Source organism: Carcharhinus amblyrhynchos, chromosome 8 (assembly GCF_965287045.1).
Source record: "Carcharhinus amblyrhynchos chromosome 8, sCarAmb.v2.hapA, whole genome shotgun sequence".
NCBI classification, from domain to species: Eukaryota; Metazoa; Chordata; class Chondrichthyes; order Carcharhiniformes; family Carcharhinidae; genus Carcharhinus; species Carcharhinus amblyrhynchos.
Genome location: NC_137331.1, coordinates 120,384,775 through 120,408,801, shown reverse-complemented (window position 1 = coordinate 120,408,801; position 24,027 = coordinate 120,384,775). Strand labels below are relative to the sequence as shown.

General features: G+C 46.6%; 1 protein-coding gene across 4 annotated transcripts in view; it reads right to left on the bottom strand.

Moving 5' to 3' along the window:
* The window catches only part of nipal2 (NIPA like domain containing 2), a 94,119-nt gene that overhangs the window by 61,339 nt on the left and 8,753 nt on the right, over positions 1 to 24,027 (bottom strand). For all 4 annotated transcript variants that reach the window (XM_080195010.1, XM_080195012.1, XM_080195013.1 and 1 more), the window contains exon 2: positions 4,769 to 4,837. In XM_080195010.1, coding sequence (XP_080051136.1) covers positions 4,769 to 4,837 — 69 coding nt within the window. The remainder of the gene's footprint in view (positions 1 to 4,768; positions 4,838 to 24,027) is intronic.

Below are 24,027 nucleotides of genomic sequence, written 5' to 3'. Positions count from 1 at the left end.
GGGTGCACTGTTACTTGTCATTTATTTTAATGGTTTAGATGAGAATATAGGAGGCATGATAAGTAAGTCTGCAGATGACAGCAAGATTAGAGGCATGTGGACAGTGAAGAAAATTATCTCGGATTGCAAAGGGATCTTGATCAGTTGAGCCAGTGGGCTGATGAATGTCAGATGGAGTTTAATTTAATATGCGAGGTGATGCATTTTGGTAGATTGAACCAGGGCAGGACTTACTCAGTTAATGGTAGGGTATTGGGGAGAGTTACAGAACAGAGAGATCTAGGGTACAGGTTCATAGCTCCTCGAAAGTGGAGTCACAGGTGGACAGAGTGGTGAAGAAGGCATTCAGCATGCTTGATCAGAATACTGAATATATTAGTTGGAACGCCTTCTTGAAGTTGTACAAGGCATTGGTAAGGCCACACTTGGAATACTGTGTACAGTTCTGGTCACCCTATTATAGAAAGGATATTACTAAACTAGAAAGAGCGCAGAAAAGATTTATTAGGATGCTACTGGGACTTGATTGTTTGGGTTATAAGGAGAGGCTGGATAGACTGGGACTTTATTCTCTGGAGCATAGAAGGCTGAGGGGTGATCTTAAAGAGGTCTATAAAAAAAAATGGAGGGGCATAGATCATCTAGATAGTCAATATCTTTTCCCAAAGATAGGGGAGTGTAAAACTAGAAGGCATAGGTTTAAGATGAGAGGGGAGAGATACGGAAGTGTCCGGAGGGGCAATTTTTTCACATAGTAGGTGGTGAGTGTCTGGAACAAGCTGCCAGAGGCAGTAGTAGAAGCGGATACAATTTTGTTTTTTAAAAAGCATTTGGACAGTTACATGGGTACGATGGATACAGAGGGATATGGGCCAAATGCTGCTAATTGGGACTAGCTTTGGGGGTTTAAAAAAAGTGCAGCATGGACAAGTTGGGCTGAACGATCTGTTTCCACACTGTAAACCTCCGTGATTCTATGACTTTGATTTTTTATTGTCACATGTATTAACATACAGTGAAAAGTATTTTTCCTTGCATGCTATACAAAGCATGCCATTCATAGAGAAGGAAACAAGACAATGTAAAATGTAGTGTTACAGTCATAGCTAGGGTGTAGAGAAAGATCAACTTAATGCGAGGTAGGTCCATTCAAAAGTCTGACAGCAGCAGAGAAGAAGCTGTTCTTGGTATGTGACCTCAGGCTTTTGCATCTATTGCCCAATGGAAGAAGGTGCAAGAGAGAATGTCAGGGGTGCATGGGGGTCCTTGATTATGCCGGCTGCTTTGTCGAGGCAGAGGGAAGTGTAGACAGAGTCAATGGAGGGGAGGCTGGTTTGCGTGATGGATTGGGCTGCATTCATGACCTTTTTGTGGTTCCTTGCGATCTTGGGTAGAGCAGGAGCCCATACCAAGCTGTGATACAACCAGAAAGGATGCTTTCTATGGTGCATCTGTAAAAGTTGGTGAGAGTCACAGCTGACATGCCAAATTTCACTCTGTTGATGAAAACTCCAATGACCTGAAGTTCTCCGATTCTAATCTATTTGCTGATTGCTTTTTAACGAATGCTAACATACCAGTTGCCTTCCTGATAGTTGCGTATTTTAATGTATAAATGTATGGTTTAGGGGCAGTAGCTGGTGGTGCCAAAGCAAAACACTGACACTGAATTGAGTGCCATCTGCTCAGTTGTAAAAGGAGCGAGTCACCTCTGCATGTCTTAAGAAACGGGGGCTGGAGTCCTTGAGAATCCCTGTCGCACTGCATTGAGTCATTCGCATCGCTACAGAGAGAAACAAACTGGTGGAAAGGGGCTACACCCATCAGTCAGATAGACAGACTGCTCCCAGGCCAATCTCCCCAGCAGACATCGCCATTCACACCCTGCCCACCCACTGGCTGCTTTATTACAGACCCTGAACAGTCTTCAGTGCCTCATAAAGGGCTGCATTCTGTCAGATTTATTCTGAATCTGCTGCGGGGTTGAATATTATCCTCTTTGTTTGAAAATGGTTCAGTCTGGGGAAAATTACTCAAAGGACCAAGGAATGAATGGAACTAAAGTAACGTTATTCCACACAGTCAAAAACGGGGGCCCAAATTCGCGGAATGTTTTGAAAAGTCAGGTCCTCTCATTCAATTTGCATGATGTAAAATTATATTAATCGACTCAACAGCATAAAAACAGGCCACTGGCCCAACTGAGCCATGCCCACACTAACTTCCTCCCACACCTTACATGTCCTTCACAAAAAGCTAGCAGGCAGGTCCAACAAGGAGTTAAGAAGGCAAATGGCATTTTGGCCTTTATTGCAAAAGGGGTTGGAGTTTAAAAATAGGGAGGTTTTGTTGCAATTATACAGGGTGTTGGTGAGGCCTCACTGGGAATACTGTGTACAGTTTTAGTCCCCTTATTTTGAAAGGGATGTAGCAACATCGGACAAAAGCAAAATGCTGCAGATGTTGGAATCTGAAACAAAAACAGAAAAATGCTGGAAAATCTCAGCAGGTCTGGCAGCGTCAGTGGAGAGAGAACAGAGCCAGCGATTCGAGTCTAGGTGACCCCTTGTCAGAACTGAGAGGACATTGGAGGCAATCCAAAGAAGATTCACCAGGCTATTTCCTGGGTTGAGAAGGTTGTCCCATCAATGGAGATTAAATAGTCAGGCTCTGTATTCCTTAGAGTTTAGAAGGGAGGCCAGGAGAGGTTGTCGGTGATCTGGACACCTAAAAATGTGAAGCTTTTGACCATTTCTGCTTTGTTCCCATTGATGTAGACAGGGCCATGTTCTCCATTACACTTCCTGAAGTCGATGATAATCTCCTTCATTTTGTTGACATTGAGGGAAAGATTATTTTAATTGCAGCAGTTGACAGATTCTCTATCTCTTTCCTGTACTCTGTCTTGTCGCTGTTTTGAGATCTGACCCACTATGGTGGTGTCATCAGCAAACTTGAAAATTGAATTGGAAAGGAATTTGGCCAGTCATTGGTGTATAAGGAGTATAGTAGGGGGCTGAGAACACAGCCTTATGGGGCACCGGTGTTGAGGGTGATTGTGGAGGAGGTGTTGTTGCCTATCCTTACTGATTGTGGTCTGTGAGTTAGGAAGTTCAGGATCCAGTCACAGAGGGAGGAGCCGAGGCCCAGGTCACGGAGTTTGGAGATGAGTTTCGCAGGAATAATGGTGTTGAAGGCTGAGCTGTAGTCAATAAATAAGAGTCTAATATATTTTGCACCTTCTCAAGTGTCTCTATATCCGTTTCATAATATCCCTTTAGCATTTATTAACCAGTTCAAAAGACAATTCCCTGGGAAGAGGCAGGATAGCTTTCACTGGTGTTAGAAGAATAAAAGAGGGCTGCCAGGGTCACATGAGAAAAGAACTGGAGCAAAGATTAGGAGGAGGTTTCACAGGACCATGGAGGGATTTGTGAATGATAACGGGAACTCTCAAAGTCAGTGCGTTGGGAGAAGGCAATTGGGATCAGAAAAATGAGGTTGATTGATAAGAAGGCAAATGCAGGAATTAATGTAGATGCAGAGTTTGGAAGCTTTCTGGAGAGCATTTAAAAACTGGCTGGCTTCCAGCAATCCATCTAAATTAATTAACGCCAAGAGGAAGGCATCCAGTTTAAAAGTCAATGAGAATTAAAAATTAACATGCAAGTTTTAAACTTTACACACCAGTTACTTGGTACTCAGAGTAAAAGTCTATCCTGATGTGACATATTCATCGCAGAATCTTAAGGATGATACTATGGCTGCAAAGTCAAGCAATAAAGGTTTGGAAAGGCAATAGAAACAGACTCAATCATGACTTGCAAAAGAAAATTGGTTAAACACTTGAAAAGGGAAAACTATTGAAATTTTCCCTTGGAATCTCCAGAAGTTGTAGATTAATCTCTGGGACATTCCTGTCACAAACTCAGGAGGAAAGCCATAAGTGTGACACCATCCTGGACAAATCAGCCCGCTGGTTGCTACCTTTTCCACAAACATCCACTCCCTCCAGCACTGATTCACAGTAGTGGCCATTGGAACCATCTATAAGATGCACTGCAGTCAATCACCAAGGTTCCTCCAGCAGCATCTTCCAAACCCACACCTGCTACCATCTAGAAAGACAAGGGCAGCGGACACATGGAAACACCACCACCAGGAGGTTCCCCTCCGAGTCACTCACTATCCTGACTTGGAAATATCTCACTGTTCCTTCACTGTCAACTGGGTCAAAATCCTGAAATTCTCCCCCTAACAGCACTGAGGGTGTATCTACACCACAGCGATTCAAGACGGCAGCTCACCACCACCTTCTCAAGGGCAACTAAGGATGGGCAATAAATGCTGACCTGCCCAATGACACCCTTATCTCGGAAATGAATACATTTTTAAAAAAATAAAGACATCAAAATACAAATTATTTCCTGATTTCTTTGAAAACAACGATGAAATGATTGAAGATGAGGATCAGGGGTTGTTTCACCAATGATTATGATGAATCCAATCCAATTGGTTAGCAAAGAACCAGCTTCCTTTCCAGTTGGCCACGGAATAAGCCAATGGCAGGAGAGTGGGGGCGGGGTGGGTCAATCAGGTGAGTCATGTGACAAGATCTCCAGGAATAAGCCCAGCCAGAGTTGGAAACTCTACGCAGTATGTGTTCCCCGTATGGGACCACCAACAGGAGCTGGCATCGCCTTGCAAGAGGGGAGGGAGTAAACAAGTCAATTAAATCCAAACCAAAGACAAGGGAATGTTACTATACCTGGATATTTAGTGAAATACTGATAAGGACATTTCCGGTTATGGCTAAGACTGTTCCCAAAACATTAATCTGGAGGGAAAAAAGACATCACAGTTACAAAGAGCACAATTCAACAAATGACTAAGTTACCAAGCAAAATATTGTGAATTATGTGCTTAATATGTCTGATCTCTGCTTAGCCAGACTCAGCTTTTGAGCTAAACAATTTGGTTTCTTGAGAAGGCTCTCAAAAAGAAAGCTCTGAAATTTAAAATCGCCCACTGAAAGTTTGCTCTTAAATTACAAGTCCATTTTTTTTCATATGTAAATGTTAGTTTAATGCCTGTAGTCAGAAAAATGCTAGAATCCGTCATCAAAGAAGAAATAGCGAGGCACCTAGAAAAGAACGGTTTGATTGAGCAGACGCAGCACAGATTTGTGAAGGGGAAGCCGTGTTCAACGAATTTATTGGATTTCTATGAGTATGTGACTAGTGCGGTAGACAGAGGGGAACCGGTGGATGTGGTGTTTTTAGATTTCCAAAAGGCGTTTGATAAGATGCCTCATAAAAGGTTGCTTCAGAAGGTTAGGGTGCACGGAGTTGGGGGTAAGGTGTTAGTGTGGATAGAGGATTGGCTGTCTAATAGGGAGCAGAGAGTTGGTATCAATGGGTGCGATTCTGGTTGGCGGTTGGTGGCTAGTGGAGTGCCGCAGGGATCGGTGCTGGGGCCTCAGCTATTTACCATTTATAGAGATGATCTGGAGGAGGGGGCTGAATGTAGGGTGACGAAATTTGCTGATGACACGAAGATGAGCGGAAAAGCAAATTGCGCGAAGGGTGTGGAAAGTCTGCAGAGAGATCTGGATAGGCTGAGCGAGTGGGCGAGGACCTGGCAGATGGAGTATAATGTTAGCAAGTGTGAGGTTATCCACTTTGGCAGAAATAATAGTAGGAGGGATTATTATTTAAAAGGCTGCAGCATGCTACGGTGCAGAGGGACCTGGGGGTCCTTGTGCACAAGTCGCAAAAACCCAGTCTGCAGGTGCAGCAGGTGATCAAGAAGGCGAATGGAATGTTGGCCTTCATAGCGAGGGGGATAGAATATAAAAGCAGGGAGGTCTTGCTGCAACTGTACAGGGCACTGGTGAGGCCGCAACTGGAGTATTGTGTGCAGTTTTGGTCACTGCACTTGTGGAACGATATATTGGCCTTGGAGGGAGTGCAGAGGAGGTTCACTAGGCTGATACCGGAGATGAGGGGGTTGGACTATGAAGAGAGATTGAATAGACTGGGTCTGTACTCATTAGAGTTTAGAAGGATGAGGGGAGATTTTATAGAGACGTATAAGATAATGAAAGGGATGGATAGGGTAGAGGTAGAGAGATTCTTCCTGCTTAGAAAGGATAGCAGGACTAGAGGGCACAGCCTCAAGATAAGAGGGGGGGGCACAGTTTAGAACGGAGTTGAGGAGGAACTTCTTCAAAGGGTGGTGAATCTCTGGAATTCTCTGCCCGTTGAAGTGGTGGAGGCTACCTCGCTAAATATATTTAAGACGCGGGTAGATAGGTTTCTGATAGACAAGGGAATTAAGGGTTATGGGGGGAAAGTGGAAAAGTGGAACTGATCCATTTCAGATCAGCCATGATCTTATTGAATGGCGGGGCAGGCTCGAAGGGCTAGATGGCCTACTCCTGCTCCTATTTCTTATGTTCTTATGTGACAGAGAGTGAAGAAACATTCTCACACTCACTTGCGCAGCACAGTGGCTCATCTCCAAACTCCGTAGCCTCGGCTCTTCCCTCTGCTACTGGATCCTGAACTTCCTAACTCACAGACCACAATCAGTAAGGACAGGCAACAACACCTCCTCCACGATCATCCTCAACACCGGCGCCCCACAGGGCTGTGTTCTCGGCCCCCTGCTATACTCCTTATACACCTGTGATGGTGTGGCCAAATTCCCCTCCAATTCGATTTTCAAGTTTGCTGATGACACCACCATAGTGGGTCGGATCTCAAACACTGATGAGACAGAGTACAGGAATAAGATAGAGAACCTGGTGAACTGGTGCGGCAACAATAATCTCTACCTCAATGTCAACAAAATGAAGAAGATTGTCATTGACTTCAGCAAGTATAAAGAAGTGTCCAGATCACCAACAACCTGTCCTGGTCCCCCAGTGCCAACACTATAGATAAGAAAGCCCATCAATGCCTCTACTTTCTCAGTTGACTAAGAAAATTTGGCATGTCAGCAATAAGTTTTACCAATTTTTACAGATGCACTATAGAAAACATTCTTTCTGGTTGTATTATAGCTTGGTACAGCTCCTGCTCTGCCCAAGACAGCAAGGAACTACAAAAGGTCATGAATGTATCCCAATCCATCACTCAAACCAGCCTCCCATTCACTGACTCTGTCTACACTTCCCATTGCATCAGAAAAGCAGCCGGCATAATTAAGGATCCCACACACCCCGGACATTCTCTCTTCCACCTTCTTCCATCAGGAAAAAGATACAAAAGTCTGAGGACACGTACCAACCGACTCAAAAACAGCTTCTCCCCTACTGCCGTCAGACTTTTGAATGGATCTATCTTGCAGTAAGTTGATCTTTCTCTACACCCTAGCTATGATAGTGCAGAATGTAGTGTGACAGTCTCGTTTCCTTCTCTATGAACGATATCGTCTGTCTGTACAGTGCGCAAGAAACTATACTTTTCACTGTATACTAATACATGTGACAATAATAAATCAAATCAAAATCAGAAGTTAGCAGTGCTGCTTCACAATGCCAGGGGCCTGGGTTCAATTCCCTGTTTGGGTTACTGTCCGAGCAGAGCCTGCACATTCTCCCCGTGTCTGCGTGGGTTTCCTCTGGGCGCTCCAATTTCTTCCCGAAGTCTGAAAGACGTGCTGGTTAGGTGCATTGGCCATGCTAAATTCTCTCTCAGTGTACCCGAACAGGTGCCAGACTGTGGCGACTAGGGGATTTTGACAGTAACTTCATTGCAGCGTTAATGTAAACCTACTTGTGACACCAATAAATAAGCTTTAAACTTCAAAACTTTAAAACATAACTTCTAAACACCGGAATCAATCTCAGCTAATGCAAAGTATTAGTGTGCATGGTAGCAGAGTGGTTAGCACTGCTGCCTCACAGCACCTGGGTTCGATTCCCAGCTGGGGTCACTGTCTGTGTGGAGTCTGCATGTTCTCCCCGTGTCTGCGTGGGTTTCCTGCAGGTGCTCCTGTCTCCCACAGTCCAAAGATGTGCAGGCTGGGTTGATTGGCCATGCTTAGTATCGGGGGGACTAGTTAGGGGTTACGCGGTCGGCCTGGGTGGGATTGTGGTCGGTGCAGTCTCGATGGGCCGAATGGACTAATGCACTGTAGGGATTCTGTGCAAGCAGAAGGATGGACAAAAGTGCTCAATAGTTACATTTTCTCTCTATATACACTACATCTGTCACTTTGGTTCTGAACTGGCAGCTCCTTCGTCCATCGATGTACAAAGGATGTTCCATTTTGTACGAGCTTGAAGCTATTCACTGGCTGCTCCAGAATGAAATGCATTGTGGCGATGTGGCGACTGACAGTTCTGGTTTACAGACTGAATCGACGAATCTCCCACCAGCGTTCAGGCTTCAGCTCACGTATTTGCACAAGCCCCGTTCTGTCCCTACTCTCTGCTGATGTGTCACCCCAGTCGCACAAGAAGGAGTCAGTTACTCGCCGCACCAACGCCCATTGTTCTGCCGAGAGTTTCAAAACAATACGCTGCATTGTGGACCTTCACAACGCGCTGGTGTTCCAGCGCTGTGAGCCAGGTCAGCTGTTCCAAACTGGCACAGGCTCCAGCATCTCCCCACCACCGTCACCCCACCCTCTTACTCCCCTCTACCAAATCACAATGCAGATTTCATCACGTTCGCATTCGTCTCACTGCCCTTCCTTCAGAACACTTCTCCTGAATAACTGTCCTCCTCTTTCCGTGGGGCGGGATTTTCCGTGTGTTCCCGGCGGCCATGGGGTGGGCTTTAGCACCTTGTTTCTTTTTCCCGTGACTAAAGGTTCCGTATTCTTCAATGATCAAAATCACGAAATTGGGAGAATTCTTTCCGGGGGGGCAGTGGGATCAGTCCTGAAGGTGTCAAGGTGATTGATAAACAAAAAAACCGAAGGCCAAATGAGGAAACCTTTTTTTTTAAAAAAGTGCAGCAGAAAGCATGACCTGAGAAGGAAAGATTGTCAGCAGTAACTGGTAAAGAAGAGTTCCCTGTCAGATGACACAGATTTAAGATGATTTGCAAACCAAAGAGACAGGAGAGAAGAGTTTCTACATATACAGGGCGAGGATCAACGCTCTCTTGAACTTCTGTGAGCTTTGTGGAATCAATTAGTTACCCCGTGCTGCCCCTTTAAGGCTGATGCACAGCCATGGGCATCGCTGGCTGGGCCAGCATTTATTGCCCATTTCTAGTTGCCCTTGGAGGGCATTTGAGAATCAACCACATTGCTGTGGCTCTGGAGTCACACATAGGCCAGACCGGGTAAGGACGGCAGATCATAGAACCCTACAGGGCAGAAAGAGGCCCTTCGGCCCATCGGGTCTGCACCGAACACAATCCCACCCAGGCCCTACCCTCATATCCCTACATTAATCCCTCGGCACCAAGGGGCAATTTCTTAGCCTGGCCAATCAACCTGACCCGCACATCTTTGGACTGTGGAAGGAAACCGGAGCACCCAGAGGAAACCCACGCAGACACGGGGAGAATGTGCAAACTCCACACAGACAGTGACCCGAGCCGGGATCGAACCCAGGTCCCTGGAGCTGTGAAGCAGCAGTGCTAACCACTGTGCTACCACCACAAAGTTCTAGATTTCCTTCCCTAAAGGACATTCGTGAACCAGATGGGTTTTTCCGACAATTGACAATGGTTCCATGGTCATCATTAGATTCTTAATTCCGATATTTTTCATAGGATCATAGAATCCCTGCAGCACAAAAGGAGGCCATTCAGCCCAGGTCCTAGTCTCTAACCCCAAACATTTATCCTGCTAATCCCCCCTGATACTAAGGGGTAATTTATCATGGCCAATCAACCTAACCTGCACATCTTTGGATTGTGGGAGGAAACCGGAGCACCCGGAGAAAGCCTACACAGACGCGTGCCTGGGATTGAACGCAGGTCCCTGGCAATGTGAATACTAACCATGTGCCACCGCGCTGCCCTTTTCACTTTTTATTGAATTCAAATTCCACCATCTGCTGTGGTGGGATTCGAACCCAGATCCCCAGAACATTAGCTGAGTTTCTGGATTAATAGTCTAGCGATAACATCAATAGGCCGTCGTCTCCCCTAGAATATAGTTGAGATAGATCAATTATGGCTTTCAAAAAGGAATTAGACATGTACCTGAAGGGGAAATAGTTTGCGGGGGTTAGAGGAAATGGGGGGAGGAGGAGGTTGTACAGGTTAGGATTGTTTTTGCTGGAGTTCAGAGAATGAGGGGGAATCTCATAGAGATTTATAAAATTCCAACAGGATTAGACAGGGTAGATACAGGGAAGATTTTCCCAATGTGGGGGGAGTCCAGAACCAGGGGTCACAGTCTGAGGACTCGGGGTAGACCATTTAGGATGGAGGTGAGGAGACATTTCTTCACCCAAAGAGCCCAAAGAGTTGATGCCAAATCATCGAACGTATTGAGTTTAAAAATTGGCAAGTCATGTTGCAGCTTTATAGAACCTTATTTAGGCCACACTTGGAATATAGTGTTCAGTTTTGGTCGCCACACTACCAGAAGGATGTGGCAGCTTTGGGGAGGGTACAGAAAAAGATTTACCCAGGACGTTACCTGGTACGGAGGGCATTAGCTATGAGGAGAGGTTGGAGAAACTTAGTTTGTTGTCACTGAAACATCGGAGGTTGAGGGGGGTGACCCGACAGAAGTCGAAAAGATTATGAGAGGCATGGACAGAGTGGATAGTCAGAAGCTTTTTCCCCAGGGTGGAAGAGTCAATTACTAGGGGGCACAGGTTTAAGGTGTGAGGGACAGTGCTTAAAGGAGATGTATGAGGCAAGTTTTTTATACAGAAGGTGGTGGGTGCCTAGAACTCGCTGCCAGGGTAAGTAGTGGAAGTGGGTACGGTAGTGATGTTTCAGAGACGTTTTGACAAATGCATGAGTAGGATGGGAATAGTGGTCCCTGGGAGAGTCGGAGGTTTTAGTTCAGTCAGGCAGCACGGTCGGTGCAGGCTTGGAGGGCCGAAGGGCCTGTTCCCGTGCTGTAATTTTCTTTGTTCTTTGCATTCAGAGGTGACAATATAGCACTTGGAGCAAATGGGATCCGAGGTTATGGGGAAAAGGCAGGATTAGGCTATTGAGTTGGATGATCAGCTATGATCGTTATAAACAGTGGAGCAGGCTTGAAGGGCTAAATGGCCTCCTCCTGCTCCTATCTTCTATGTTTCTGTGTTGAGTTAAGCTACACAAACCTTAATGGGCCGAAGGGTCTGTGCTGTAACCATTCCATGAATATTTGACAAGGGAAAACATGTAAAGCGATGGGGAGAGGGGAGTGGGACAGGTTTCTGAGCTTTTTCAAAGAGCCAGCATGGACACAATGGGCTGAATGGCCTCGGGATTCTATCATTCTACAACATCCATCGCACCCCGTCAAATTCAAAATGTATGTTGTCCATGTACCCGGACACACCAAATTTACAAAACAGGAAATTAAATTTAAAACAATAAGATAAAGGATTCAGTTCCCTGGATTATCTTAAAGCCCTGAGAACTTACTCAGTTCCCCAAAGGGAAGATGATTTACAAGCAGCCGCCATTCTAACAAAAGATGTGTCATTAGCGGCAATTAGCCTCTAATTACTGCCACCATGTGCCAGCGATGATTACTTTCCCCACAGGAAGTCGCACTGAGAGACAAGCTGGTTACGAAGAGTTCCACAAACATCTGTGCCGGAAAGTTCCAGCTGATGCATCAAGTCCGTCCCTCGTCGCAACGACGGGGAATCAGGGTAAACATTTCCTCGCCCCCCCCCCGGATTTTCTCTGCTTCATTCCTCAAACATTTTCATTACCCCCGCTCCGTCCTCCTCCCAGACACGAGCGTTGCACTGGTCGAATGGCCAGCTGGCGTTACAGAAATCCTCCATTATTAGCAGAACGATGCAAGTCCCTGTGGTGAGGGAGGCAACCCCTGACGGGACAAGCAGGCAGCAGGAACCCCCCCCCGTGCACTCGGATGAGATGTCGAACTTATGGCTCGTCTGCTTTCTCGGGAGGGTGTTAAAGAGTCCCAGGACCCTGCCTGAAGTAACGCAGAGGATTTCTCTCTGCTGTCCTGGCCTATATTTATCCCTCAGCCAGTGTCACCGAAGCAGATTGTCTGAACACCACCTCATTACTCCCCGTGGGAGCTTGCTGTGCACAAACTGGCTGCCACATTTCCTACGTGACAACAGCGTCCACAGTTAAAAAGCACTTCACTGGCGGTGAAACCCTTTGAAACACTCTGTATCCATGAAAGGCGCTATTTAAATGCAATTCTGTCTTAATTTTCTTTCTTTTAACTAATCGGTTCAAATGCTGACAAGTATGTACACAGACCGTTAATCTCTAAACCTCTTACAACTGCTTTGAAAAGCCATCATCAAAATTTGACTGACTATAAGAAACACCCTGAGCTATAAATGGGGAATATTAATCAACACCGCTAATGGATTATAGAATCCCTATAGGGCAGGAAGAGGCCATTCAGCCCATCGAGTCTGCCCCGACAACAATCCCATCCAGGCCCTATCCCCATAACCCACATATTTACGCTGCTAATTTTCCCAACACCAAGGGGTAACTTAGCATGGCCAATCAACCTAACCTGCACATCTCTGGACTGTGGGAGGGAAACTGGAGCACCCGGAGGAAACCCACACAGACAACATGCAAACTCCGCACAGGCAGTGATCCAAGCCCAGGAATCGAACCCGGGTCCCTGGGGCTGTGAGGCCGCAGTGCTAACCGCTGTGCCACCGTGCCGCCCTCAAGAATGAGCCATCTCAACATGCATAGCTCCTTCACAAAGCTGATCTCAGAGCCTTGTGGTCATTTGCGACGCAGAAACCTCTGTACAAAGAGCTAAATCCCAAACTGTAGCTTTATTGGTTCTCTTCCTGTTGGTCGAGGTGAAGTCTCACCAGCTCTGCAGTCAGGGTTTGACACAACTGGATGGCCTTGTGGAATGTGAGGGGGGGGGAATCACCCCTGACTGGATACATCCCTGGGGGCCTCATTAATGACTTCCTGCTCCCAATCACCCTGTCAGAAAATCACACCACGTGCAAGGAGGCCATTTGGGCCATCCTGTCCGTGCTGGCTCTAAGAGTTATCCAATTAATCTTGCTCTCCATTCTTTCCCCATTTACCTCACAGCTCTGTCACTGACATTGCACCATTCGCGGATGATAGCTAAGGACAGCATAAAGCCCAGAAAAAATGGAGAACAGACAAATGGTGCTTCCACTGGAAGGAGCAGAGGGCCTGCCCCTGAGGAGGGCATTGGTGATCACGGACTTCATTGGATTGGTCCATGGTGGTGTTTGACAAAGTACCGTGGTGGTTTGCCATTGCCTTCTGCACTATGTCTGACCAGGAAACTCTCCCACACTTACTGCCTGCCATCGAGTGTATTGGAAGGATTTACAGATGACAATCCACCCGTATTAGTGAGAGGCAACATGGATTGGCCTTGGAGGGAGGAGGTTCACCAGGCTGATACCGGAGATGAGGGGGTTGGCCTATGAAGAGAGACTAAATACTGTACTCATTGTCTGTACTCGTTGGAGTTTAGAAGGATGAGGGGGTATCTTATAGAGACGTATGAGAAAATGAAGGGGATGGATAGGGTAGAGGTAGAGAGATTCTTCCCGCTCAGAAAGGACAGCAGGACTAGGGGGCACAGCCTCAAGATAAGGGGGGGGACAGTTTAGAACGGAGTTGAGGAGGAACTTCTTCACTCGACAGATCAGCCATGATCTTATTGAATGGCGGGGCAGGCTCGAAGGGCCAGATGGCCTACTCCTGCTCCTATTTCTTATGTTCTTATGTTCAAAGGGTGGTGAATCTTTGGAATTCTCTGCCCATTGAAGCGGTGGAGGCTGCCTCGCTAAATATATTTGTCACGGGTAGATAGGTTTCTGACAGACAAGGGAATTAAGGGTTATGGGGAGAAAGTGGGAAAGTGGAACTGATCCACTTCAGATCAGCCATGATCTTATTGAATGGCGGGGCAGGCTCGAAGGGCTAGATGGCCTACTCCTGCTCCTATTTCTTATGTTCTTATGTTTTGTGAAGGGGAGGTCGTGTCTCATGAGCTTGATGGGGGGGGGGGGAAGGAGGGGGTGGTGTTGGAGGGGGGGTGCAGTAGGATTGATTGGATAGCTTTTACAAAAAGCTGGAATAGGCAAAACGGGCTGAATGGCCTCCTTCTGTGCTGTGCGATTTTATCATTCTGTGATCCTACTTGTAACATGTGCTACAAGTCACTCCCAGAGATGAAATGCCTGGAGAATTCACTGAACAGCATATAATGCGATAGATTCTCGTAAATCCTACAGCTAAAACGCTGCGTGGAACTAACTAGAATGACTTTCCAGTGGCCTTGCTTGCTGCAGGCAGCTGTCAAGTCATTACAGCACACGATGCTTCTGCCATCCATCAGCCTGCCCCACTTCCCAGCCACACCGCTGACACACTGACTGATGGCTGTATCGCTTCCCTCCCCAGCAGTCTAGGAGGACAGCGACACAAGAGGGTGCGAGTCCCTCTTCGATAACAGTGGATGCTGCGCGTAGCAAAATGACAGAGCTGCAGATATCAGTTTTAAATAAACCAGTACAATACAGGATCACTCCTGCACAGACCACTCAAATCTAATCACACAGCTTGCTGCTGGAATGTAAACGGTTGGTGTTTGTGGTTCTCACTGGGACATAGGCACAGAGTACAAAAAGATAGTTGTGCTCGGAATTCAGAAATCACTGGCAAAGTCCCATGTCTGGTAAATCTGTGGAACTCTTTGAGGAGGTAACAAAGAAATTAGGCAAAGGAGACCCAGTGGATGGGATTTATTTGGATTTCCAGGATGCCTTTGGCAAGGTGCCTTCCAGGAAGCTGCTAAATCAGCTCAGGGCCAATGGTGTTAGAGGCAAGGTGCTGACATGGGTAGAAGATTGGCTGATAGACAGAAGGCAGAGAGAAGGGATAGGGGGGGTCCCTGTCAGGATGGTAACCGGTGACCAGTGATGTGTCTCAGGGGTCAGTGTCGGGACCACAACTTTTCACAATCTACGTTAATGATCTGGAAGATGGGACTGAGGGCGCGGTTGCTAAATTTGCAGATGATACAAAGATATAAGAACATAAGAACATAAGAAATAGGAGCAGGAGTAGACCATCTAGCCCTTCAAGCCTGCCCCGCCATTCAATAAGATCATGGCTGATCTGTCGTGGCTCAGTTCCACTTTCCCGCCCTCTCCCCATAACCCTTAATCCCCTCTCTTATCAAAAACCCATCAACCCGCTTCTTAAAAATATTTAGCGAGGTAGCCTCCACCACTTCAACGGGCAGAGAATTCCAGAGATTCCCTTTGAGTGAAGAAGTTCCTCCTCAACTCCGTTCTAATCCGCCCTTCCCTTTATCTTGAGGCTGTGCCCCCTAGTCCTACTGTCCTTTGAGCGGGAAGAGTCTCTCCACCTCTATCCTATCCATCCCATTCATCATCTTATACGTCTCAATGAGATCTCCCCTCATTCTTCTAAACTCTAACGAGTACAAGCCTAGTTTATTCAGCCTCTCCTCATAGCTCAATCCCCTCAACTCCGGTATCAGCCTAGTAAACCTCCTCTGCACTCCCTCCAAGGCCAAAATATCTTTGCGCAGGTGCGGCGCCCAAAACTGCACACAGTACTCCAGCTGCGGCCTCACCAATGCCCTATACAGCTGCAGCAAGACCTCCCTACAGGTAGCATTGAGGAAGTGGGGTGGCTGCGGAATGACCTAGACAGGCTAGGAGGGTGGGCAAAGAGGTGGCAGAGGGAATACAATGCGGAGAAGTGTGAGGTTATGCACTTTCTTGGGAAGAATAGAGGCGTAGACTATTTTCTAAACGGGGAGAGGCTTCGGAAATCTGAAGCACAAAGGGACTTGGGAGTCTTGGTTCAGGACTGTCTTACGCTTAATGTGCAGGTTCAGTTGGCAGTTAGAAAGACAAATTCAACTTCCCGAAGGCTGGAATATAAGAGCAGGCATATAATGCTGAGTCTGTAAAATGCTCTGTCAGGCTCCACTGTGAGCAGTTTTGGGCCCCATACCTAAGGAAGGATGTGCTGCCTTGGAGAGGGTCCAGAGGAAGTTCACGAGAATGGTCCCAAGAATGAGGGGTTTGTCATATGAGTCTGGGCCTATACTCGATGGAGTTTAGAAGGATGAGGGGGATCTAATTGAAACTTATAGGATACAGAGAAGCCTGAATAGAGTGGACATGGAGAGGATGTTTCCACTAGTGGGACAGACTAGAATTCGATGGCACAACCAAGATAAGGAGGAATTTCTTCAGCCAGAGAGTGGTGAATGTGTGGAACTCTTTGCCGCAGAAGGCTGTGGAGGCCGGGACATTGAGTGTCTTTAATTCAGAGATAGATAGGTTCTTGATCAATAAGGGGGTCAGGGGTTATGGGGAGAAGGCAGGGGAATGGGGATGAGAAAAATATCAGCCATGATTGAATGGTGGAGCAGACTCGATGGGCCGAGTGGCCTAATTCTGCTGCTATATCTGCTTTCTGGTTGCGCTTGCCTCAAGACCAAAACATCTCATGTGAGGTCAATGCACCCTTGCATGGTCCCCACCCGCCTCCCCCCTCCCCTACCTACCCCCCACCCCCCCATCCCCTACCTACCCCCCACCGCCCCCCTCCCCTACCTACCCCCCACCGCCCCCCCTCCCCTACCTACCCCCCACCGCCCCCCTCCCCTACCTACCCCCCACCCCCCCATCCCCACCCACTATGATTCCTGTGGTGGGTGAGGTGGGAAAATTCTACCCATTGTGTCCAGTTAAAACCATAGACAAATTACAGCACAGAAGAAAGGCATTTGGCCCACCTTGTTCATGCCAGCCCAGGGACACCCTTCCTAATCCCACCTTCCTGCCCATAGCCCTGTTGCTTACGGGACTTAAGGTGCAGATGCAGGTACGTTTGGAAAGAGTTTAGGGTCTCTGCCTCCATCACAATCTTGGGCAGCGAATTGCAGACAACCACCCCCTCTGCATAAAAACATTCTTCCTCATGTCCTCTCTACACCTACATCTTGAATCAACGTCCCCTGGTTCTAGAATTCTCCACCAAAGGAAATAATTCTGGGCACCAAACTTTAGCTAAGGCGTCAAGGCCTTGGAGAGGGTGAAGAGATGACTTATAGACAGTACCAGGGATGTTTCTAAGATGGCACCGGAACTGTGCCCACCATACCTTCTAATTCTATCTTTTACTCTTGTTCTATGCTTCTAAAACTTCATTCTAACTCTTTTAAACTCTCTAACAATGCACTACATTCTGCATCACTCATTTCCTTCTCTATGAATGGTATGTTTTGTCAGTACAGCGCTCAAGAAGCAATACTTTTCACTGCATGTTAATACATGTGACAATAATAAATAAATCAAATCAAATCAAAAATGTGGCGCGTCAGTTATATGCAGAGATTGGAGAAGCTGGGATTGTTCTCCTGAGAGCAGAGAGGCTTAGGGGAGATTTAATGGAGAGAAGGTTAAGGGGATATTTGAGAGTGAGTTTACAAATCATGCAAGGTTTTTGTCAAATAAATAAGAAGAAACTGTTCCACTGCCAGACAGATTTATATCTCCAGAGAACACAGATTTAACGTAAGAAGTAAAAGAGTCAATAAAAAGGGAAGAATTAACACATCAAGTTGTGATCGGGAATGCACTGCATGAATGGGCAGTGGGGGCGGATTCAATACTGCCTTTCAAAAGGGAACTGGATAAATACTTGAGGGGAAAGAGGTGCAGGTAAGGAGAGTAACGCTGTACACAGTATTCTAGGTGTGGCCTCACCAAGACCCTGTATAATTGCAGCAAGACATCCTTGCTCCTGTACTCAAACCCTCTCACGATGAAGGTCAACATACCATTTACCTTCTTCACTGCCTGCTGTACCTGCATGCTTACCTTAGGCAATTGGTGTACAAAGATACCAAGGCATTGTTACAAATAATAAGAACATAACATAAGAACATAAGAAATAGGAGCAGGAGTAGGCCATCTGGCCCTTCGAGCCTGCCCCGCCATTCAATAAGATCATGGCTGATCTGTCGTGGCTCAGTTCCACTTTCCCGCCCTCTCCCCATAACCCTTAATCCCCTCTCTTATCAAAAACCCATCAACCCGCTTGATCATATGAAATGATTATATTGAATAGTGGAGCAGCCTTGAGGAGCCACTTGGTCCACCCCCGTTCTGCTTTCTTGTTCTTATATCCTCTTTGTCTACTCTGTCTGGACCCCTCCTGGTTTCCAATTCTTCGACCAAAGGTCGTGAATGAAGCCCAATCCATCACGCAAACCAGCCTCCCATCCATTGACTCTGTCTACACTTCCTGTTGCCTTGGCAAAGCAGCCAGTGTAATTAAGGACTCCATGCACCCCGGACATTCTCTCTTCCACCTTCTTCCTTCGGGAAAAAGGTACGAGCCAGCATTGGCACATTGGGCCGAGTGGCCTCCTCCGGTACGGTATGGTTATAGCATCCGATGCACATTGGCGCCTTGCCAGGAAGATGGGTGTGGAACCCGTGATGAATAAACAGGCTGGCTTATTATGTGTTGCTGTGTATGTGTAAACTGACACACCAATAGCACACTGCCACATTTAACACCTCAGATCATGACACTGGTAGCAAGAGAGAACTGATCCTTCATCCCAATTCCAAGCTACAATTCTGCTGCCTTTTAAAACATTTGGTGATTTTTTTTTTTAATTGGTTCGCCGAATTTTGGTGTTGTCATCAAATTTGTTATCCATGCCATATAACTCATTGCTTTTTGGAATCAGAGAACACAAGAAGGCCATTCAGCCCTTCACGTCCATGTCAGCTCTCTGCAAGGGCTGGCACTCCCACTCCCCTGTCCTTCCTTCACACATGTTCCGTCCAAAGGCAGGTTCCTGACACACTGACTGCTGATACTTCATCCAAGGCTGTCCTACTGAACAGCGGGGCCTTCCGCCCACAGGGAACAGGACGAGGAAAAAGTCCCAATTTTACCTCAGCTGGAACGGGAATCGAACCCACACTGCTGGCATTAGGCTGAACCGTACACTCGCTATCTAACCAACTGAGCCAACCAGCCCTTTCATTTTCCCAGTAATCCTGCAACTTCCTCTCTCCAAGTGCTTTTCCACTTCCTTTCTGAGAGGCTTATTTGTATTGCCCTCCATCGCACTCTCAGCGAATAGAATCCTAACCGACTCAATCTCCCCTTGTTCATCAGTGCTGCCACCCCTGGAATCAGTCTGGTAAACCTTCACTGCACTCCCTCTGTCGCAAGAACATCCTTCCCAAGGTAAGGAGAGCAACGCTGTACACAGTATTCTAGGTGTGGTCTCACCAAGACCCTGTATAATTGCAGCAAAGACATCCTTGCTCCTGCATTCAAACCCTCTCACGATGAAGGTCAACATACCATTTACCTTCTTCACTGCCTGCTGTACCTACACGCTTACCTTAGGCAATTGGTGTACAAAGATACCAAGACATTGTTACAAATGATCATATTGAATGGTGGAGCAGCCTTGAGGAGCCACTTGGTCCACCCCCGTTCTGCTTTCTTGTTCTTATATCCTCTTTGTCTACTCTGTCTAGACCCCTCCTGGTTTCCAATTCTTCGACCAAAGGTCATGAATGAAGCCCAATCCATCACGCAAACCAGCCTCCCATCCATTGACTCTGTCTACACTTCCTGCTGCCTTGGCAAAGCAGCCAGTATAATTAAGGACTCCATGCACCCCGGACATTCTCAAAGATATTGACTATCTATTTTATCTATGCCCTCATTATTTTATAGACCTCTACAAGATCACCCTTACGCTCCAGAGAAAGAAATTCCAGTCTATCCAACCTCTCCTTATAACTCAAACATGTTTGCATATTTTATTTTATGAAAAAGGAATGAGAACACACAAGCACTTCAGAGAATATTGTCTCTGCAGCTGGATCGTGGTTACTAGGCTAGGTATCTAGACAGCCAGACTAATGAAATAAAGCAATATGAGTTCACCATGGCAACTAAGGAATTTTAAATTCAGTTGATAAATTTGGATTTTGGTTTTGAATGCTAACGTCAGTAACAGTGATCTTTACACTGCCAGATTGTTGCCATCTGCTTCGATCAAGCCCCTTTAGGGAAGGAAGTCTGTCCTCCTCACCTGGTCTGGCCTACATTAGATTTGAGACCCTCAGCAAGGTTGACCTTGGGAAGGAAGCGAGGGCTTCATGGAGGCTGCAAAAAAGCTTCACAAGAATAGTTCCAGGGTTAAGGGGCTTAGGTTATGTGGATTTATTGGAGAAGCTGGGATTGTTCCTCTTGGAAAAGAGAAGATTGAGAGAAGATTTTGATTTAATTTATTATTGTCACACGTATTAACACACAGTGAAAAGTATTGTTTCTTGCGCGGTCTCCAGACAAAACATACTGTTCATAGAGAAGGAAATGATACAGTGTAGAATGTAGTGTTGCAGTCATAGCTAGGGTGTAGAGAAAGATCAACTTAATGCGATGTCCATTCAAAAGTCTGACAGCAGCAGGGAAGAAGCTGTTCTTGAGTCGGTAGCTACATAACCTCAGACTTTTGTATCTTTTTCCCGACGGAAGAAGGTGGAAGAGAGACTGTCCGGGGTGCGTGGGGTCCTGAATTATGCTGGTTGCTTTGGCGAGGCAGCGGGAAGTGTAGACAGAGTCAATGGGTAGGTTTGCATGATGGATTGGACTACATTCATGACCTTTTGTAGTTCCTTGCGATCTTGGACCGAGGAGGAGCCCATACCAAGCTGTGATACAACCAGAAAGAATGCTTTCTATGGTGCATCTGTCAAAGTTGGTGAGAGTCGTAACTGACATGCCAAATTTCCTTAGTCTTCTGAGAAAGTAGAGGTGTTGGGGTGTGGGCTTTCTTAACTATGGTGTCGGCATGGGGGGGGAACCAGGACAGATTGTTGGTGATCTGGGTGCCTAAAAACTTGAAGCTCTCAACTCTTTCTACTTCATCCCTGTTGATGTAGATAGGGGCATGTTCTCCTTTACGCTTCCTGAAGTATTTAGCTGAGACAGCCCACTCAAATCTGTGATGTGAGACATGGAATCTGAGTCAGACGGTCTATATCCCATGACGCACTGACCCATTCTCTGTGCCAAACTTACCCCCATGTGAGAAAATACCCATTACGCCAGGTGCATGTACCATCAATGGAAACAAACTGGCCAAATGCCAATCCTGTTTATCCTTGCCCCAGGCACTGACAGTATTTCTTCAAAAAATCTGCCAAAGGTTCAGTGCTTTTACAAGTGCCGTGGGCTATTTTGCTTTGTGGGTCGATTGGCTCAGAATTCTCATTTCCATTTCGTTGCCTTTTTTGGGATCAGTTTGTTTTTCAGTTCAGAATGTACCCGCCATAGCCCGAAGGCATCGTGAAATCGAACATGAGAAATGGTGAGGAGGGGTGTGTTAGGGAGAAGCAAAGAGGGGTGAAGCGAGCAGACAAATCAAACCCAACAGCAAAAGCAAACTAGGAAGTTGCAAAGAACTAAGCAGGAGATTGGCAGCGAGAGATACGAGGGAAAGTGAGGAAAGCACCTAATCCCATTTTCCAAACGCTACCACGAGGACGTGGAGGCTTTAGAGAGGGTGCAGAGAAGGTTTACCAGGATGTTGCCTGGTATGGAGGGTCTTAGCTATGAGGAGAGATTGGGTAAACTGGGGTTGTTCTCCCTGGAAAGACGGAGAATGAGGGGAGACTTAATAGAGGTGTATAAAATTATGAAGGGTATAGACAGGGTGAACAGTGGGAAGCTTTTTCCCAGGACGGAGGTGACGATCACGAGGGGTCACAGGCTCAAGGTGAGAGGGGTGAGGTATAACTCAGATATCAGAGGGATTTTTTTTTTTTACACAGAGGGTGGTGGGGGCCTGGAATGCGCTGCCAAGTAGGGTGGTGGAGGCAGACACGCTGGCATCATTTAAGAATTACCTGGATAGTCACATGAACAGACTGGGAATGGTGGGATACAAACAAATTGTCTAGTTGGACCAATGAGCGGCACAGGCTTGGAGGGCTGAAGGGCCTGTTTCCTGTGCTGTATCGTTCTTCTTTCTTGGTTCGAAGCCTTGTCTGCGATGTGTTTCAGACGCTCATCGAAATGCTTCTTAAATGTTGTGAGGGTTCCTGCCTCTCACACCCTTTCAGGCAGTGAGTTCCCGATTCCCATCACCCTCTGGGTGAAAAAGTTGTTCCTCAAATCAGCGCGGTGGCACAGTGGTTAGCACTGGTGCCTCGCAGCGCCAGGAACCCGGGTTCGATTTCGAGCTTGGGTGACTGTGCGGAATCTGCACATTCTCCCCATGTCTGCATGGGTTTCCTCTGGGTGCTCTGGTTTCCTCCCACGGTTAGCTGCATTGGTAATGCTAAATTCTCCCTCATTGTACCCAAACAGGCATCGGAGTGTGGCGACCGGGAGATTTTCACAGTAACTTCATTGCAGTGTTAATGTAAGCCGACTTGTGACACTAATAAATAAACTTTAAACAAATATTTTCCTGGTGAACTCTGTTGCTGCGATTACAGGGTCCTTTCCGCTCAGCATCCAGGAATTGGGTGCCAAAAATATTCAATGTTGCTCGGTGGAGATCACCTGAAGTTTTGTCAATTCAGTCTTGATTTTTCTCTTTATTATTGGGGATAGAGAAAAAGATTTTGCCTCCCTTCTTTTTTGCCATGTTATCTTACACCAACAGAAACTCAAGCCATAGTTTCCAGGTGCAGTGCCGGAGATTGTTCCATTGGGAATTGCTTTGTGTACATTTTCTTTTAAACGCCTTGTTTAAAAAGGGTGTGTCCATCTGTACAATTTTAATGAGTGCATAGACAAGGAACAATGAAGCCAAGAGAATGTGTATGTGCGACTTAAAGGCATTTATAATTTTTTGAAAGGTTCTGCTTGAGCAGTTCGCCAGTTCCCACTGGTAATACCTCGGAAATAGTCATGATGTGGAGATGCCAGCGTTGAACTGGGGTAAACACAGTAAGGAGTTTCCACTCACCTGATGAAGGAACAGCGTTCCGAAAGCTCGTGGCGTTTACTATCAAATAAACCTGTTGGACTTTAACCTGGTGTTGTGAGACTTCTTACTCGGAAAAGCAGCCAGCATAATTAAGGACCCCACGCACCCCGGACATTCTTTCTTCCACCTTCTTCCATCGGGAAAAAGATACAAAAGTCTGAGGTCACGCACCAACCGACTCAAGAACAGCTTCCTCCCTGCTGCTGTCAGGCTTTTGAATGGTTCTATTTCGCACTAAATTGATCTTTCTCTACACCCTAGCTATGACTATAACATGACATTCTGCATTCTCTCCTTTCCTTCTCCATGAACGGTATGCTTTGTCTGTATAATGTGCAAGAAACAATACTTTCACTGCATGTTAATGCACGTGAGAATAAATCAAACCAAATCACTTCCGCTGTTTTAAGGGAAGTCGATTCTTCTGCGGTTAAGATGTTAATCCTACCCTGATACTTGTCCCATGCAATGGATCGTTCAACTCAAATTTCAACGTCTTTGCTCCGATTCATCGGTTAACTTTTTGTGACACATTATTCAGCATTTTCATCAGTGTTTCAGAGAACCCCAGGATCTTGCAGCACAAGAGACCACTTGGGCCATCGTGCCTGTCCCAGATCTATGAAGGAGCCACCTCTTCCCCCCCTTCCCTCAGAAACCCTGGGCAGGATTCTCTGATCTTGCTCAAGGTCGACCCGCTGCCAGCGAGAACGGGGAATGTGACCAAAACTCCACTGACTGCGGCGGGTCTGGGGAATCCCAGCCACTGGCGAGGACGGAGGTTTTCAGCGCCGGCAATTTTTTTTGTACTTTATCCAATCCTCTTTTAGAACCTGCTTTTGC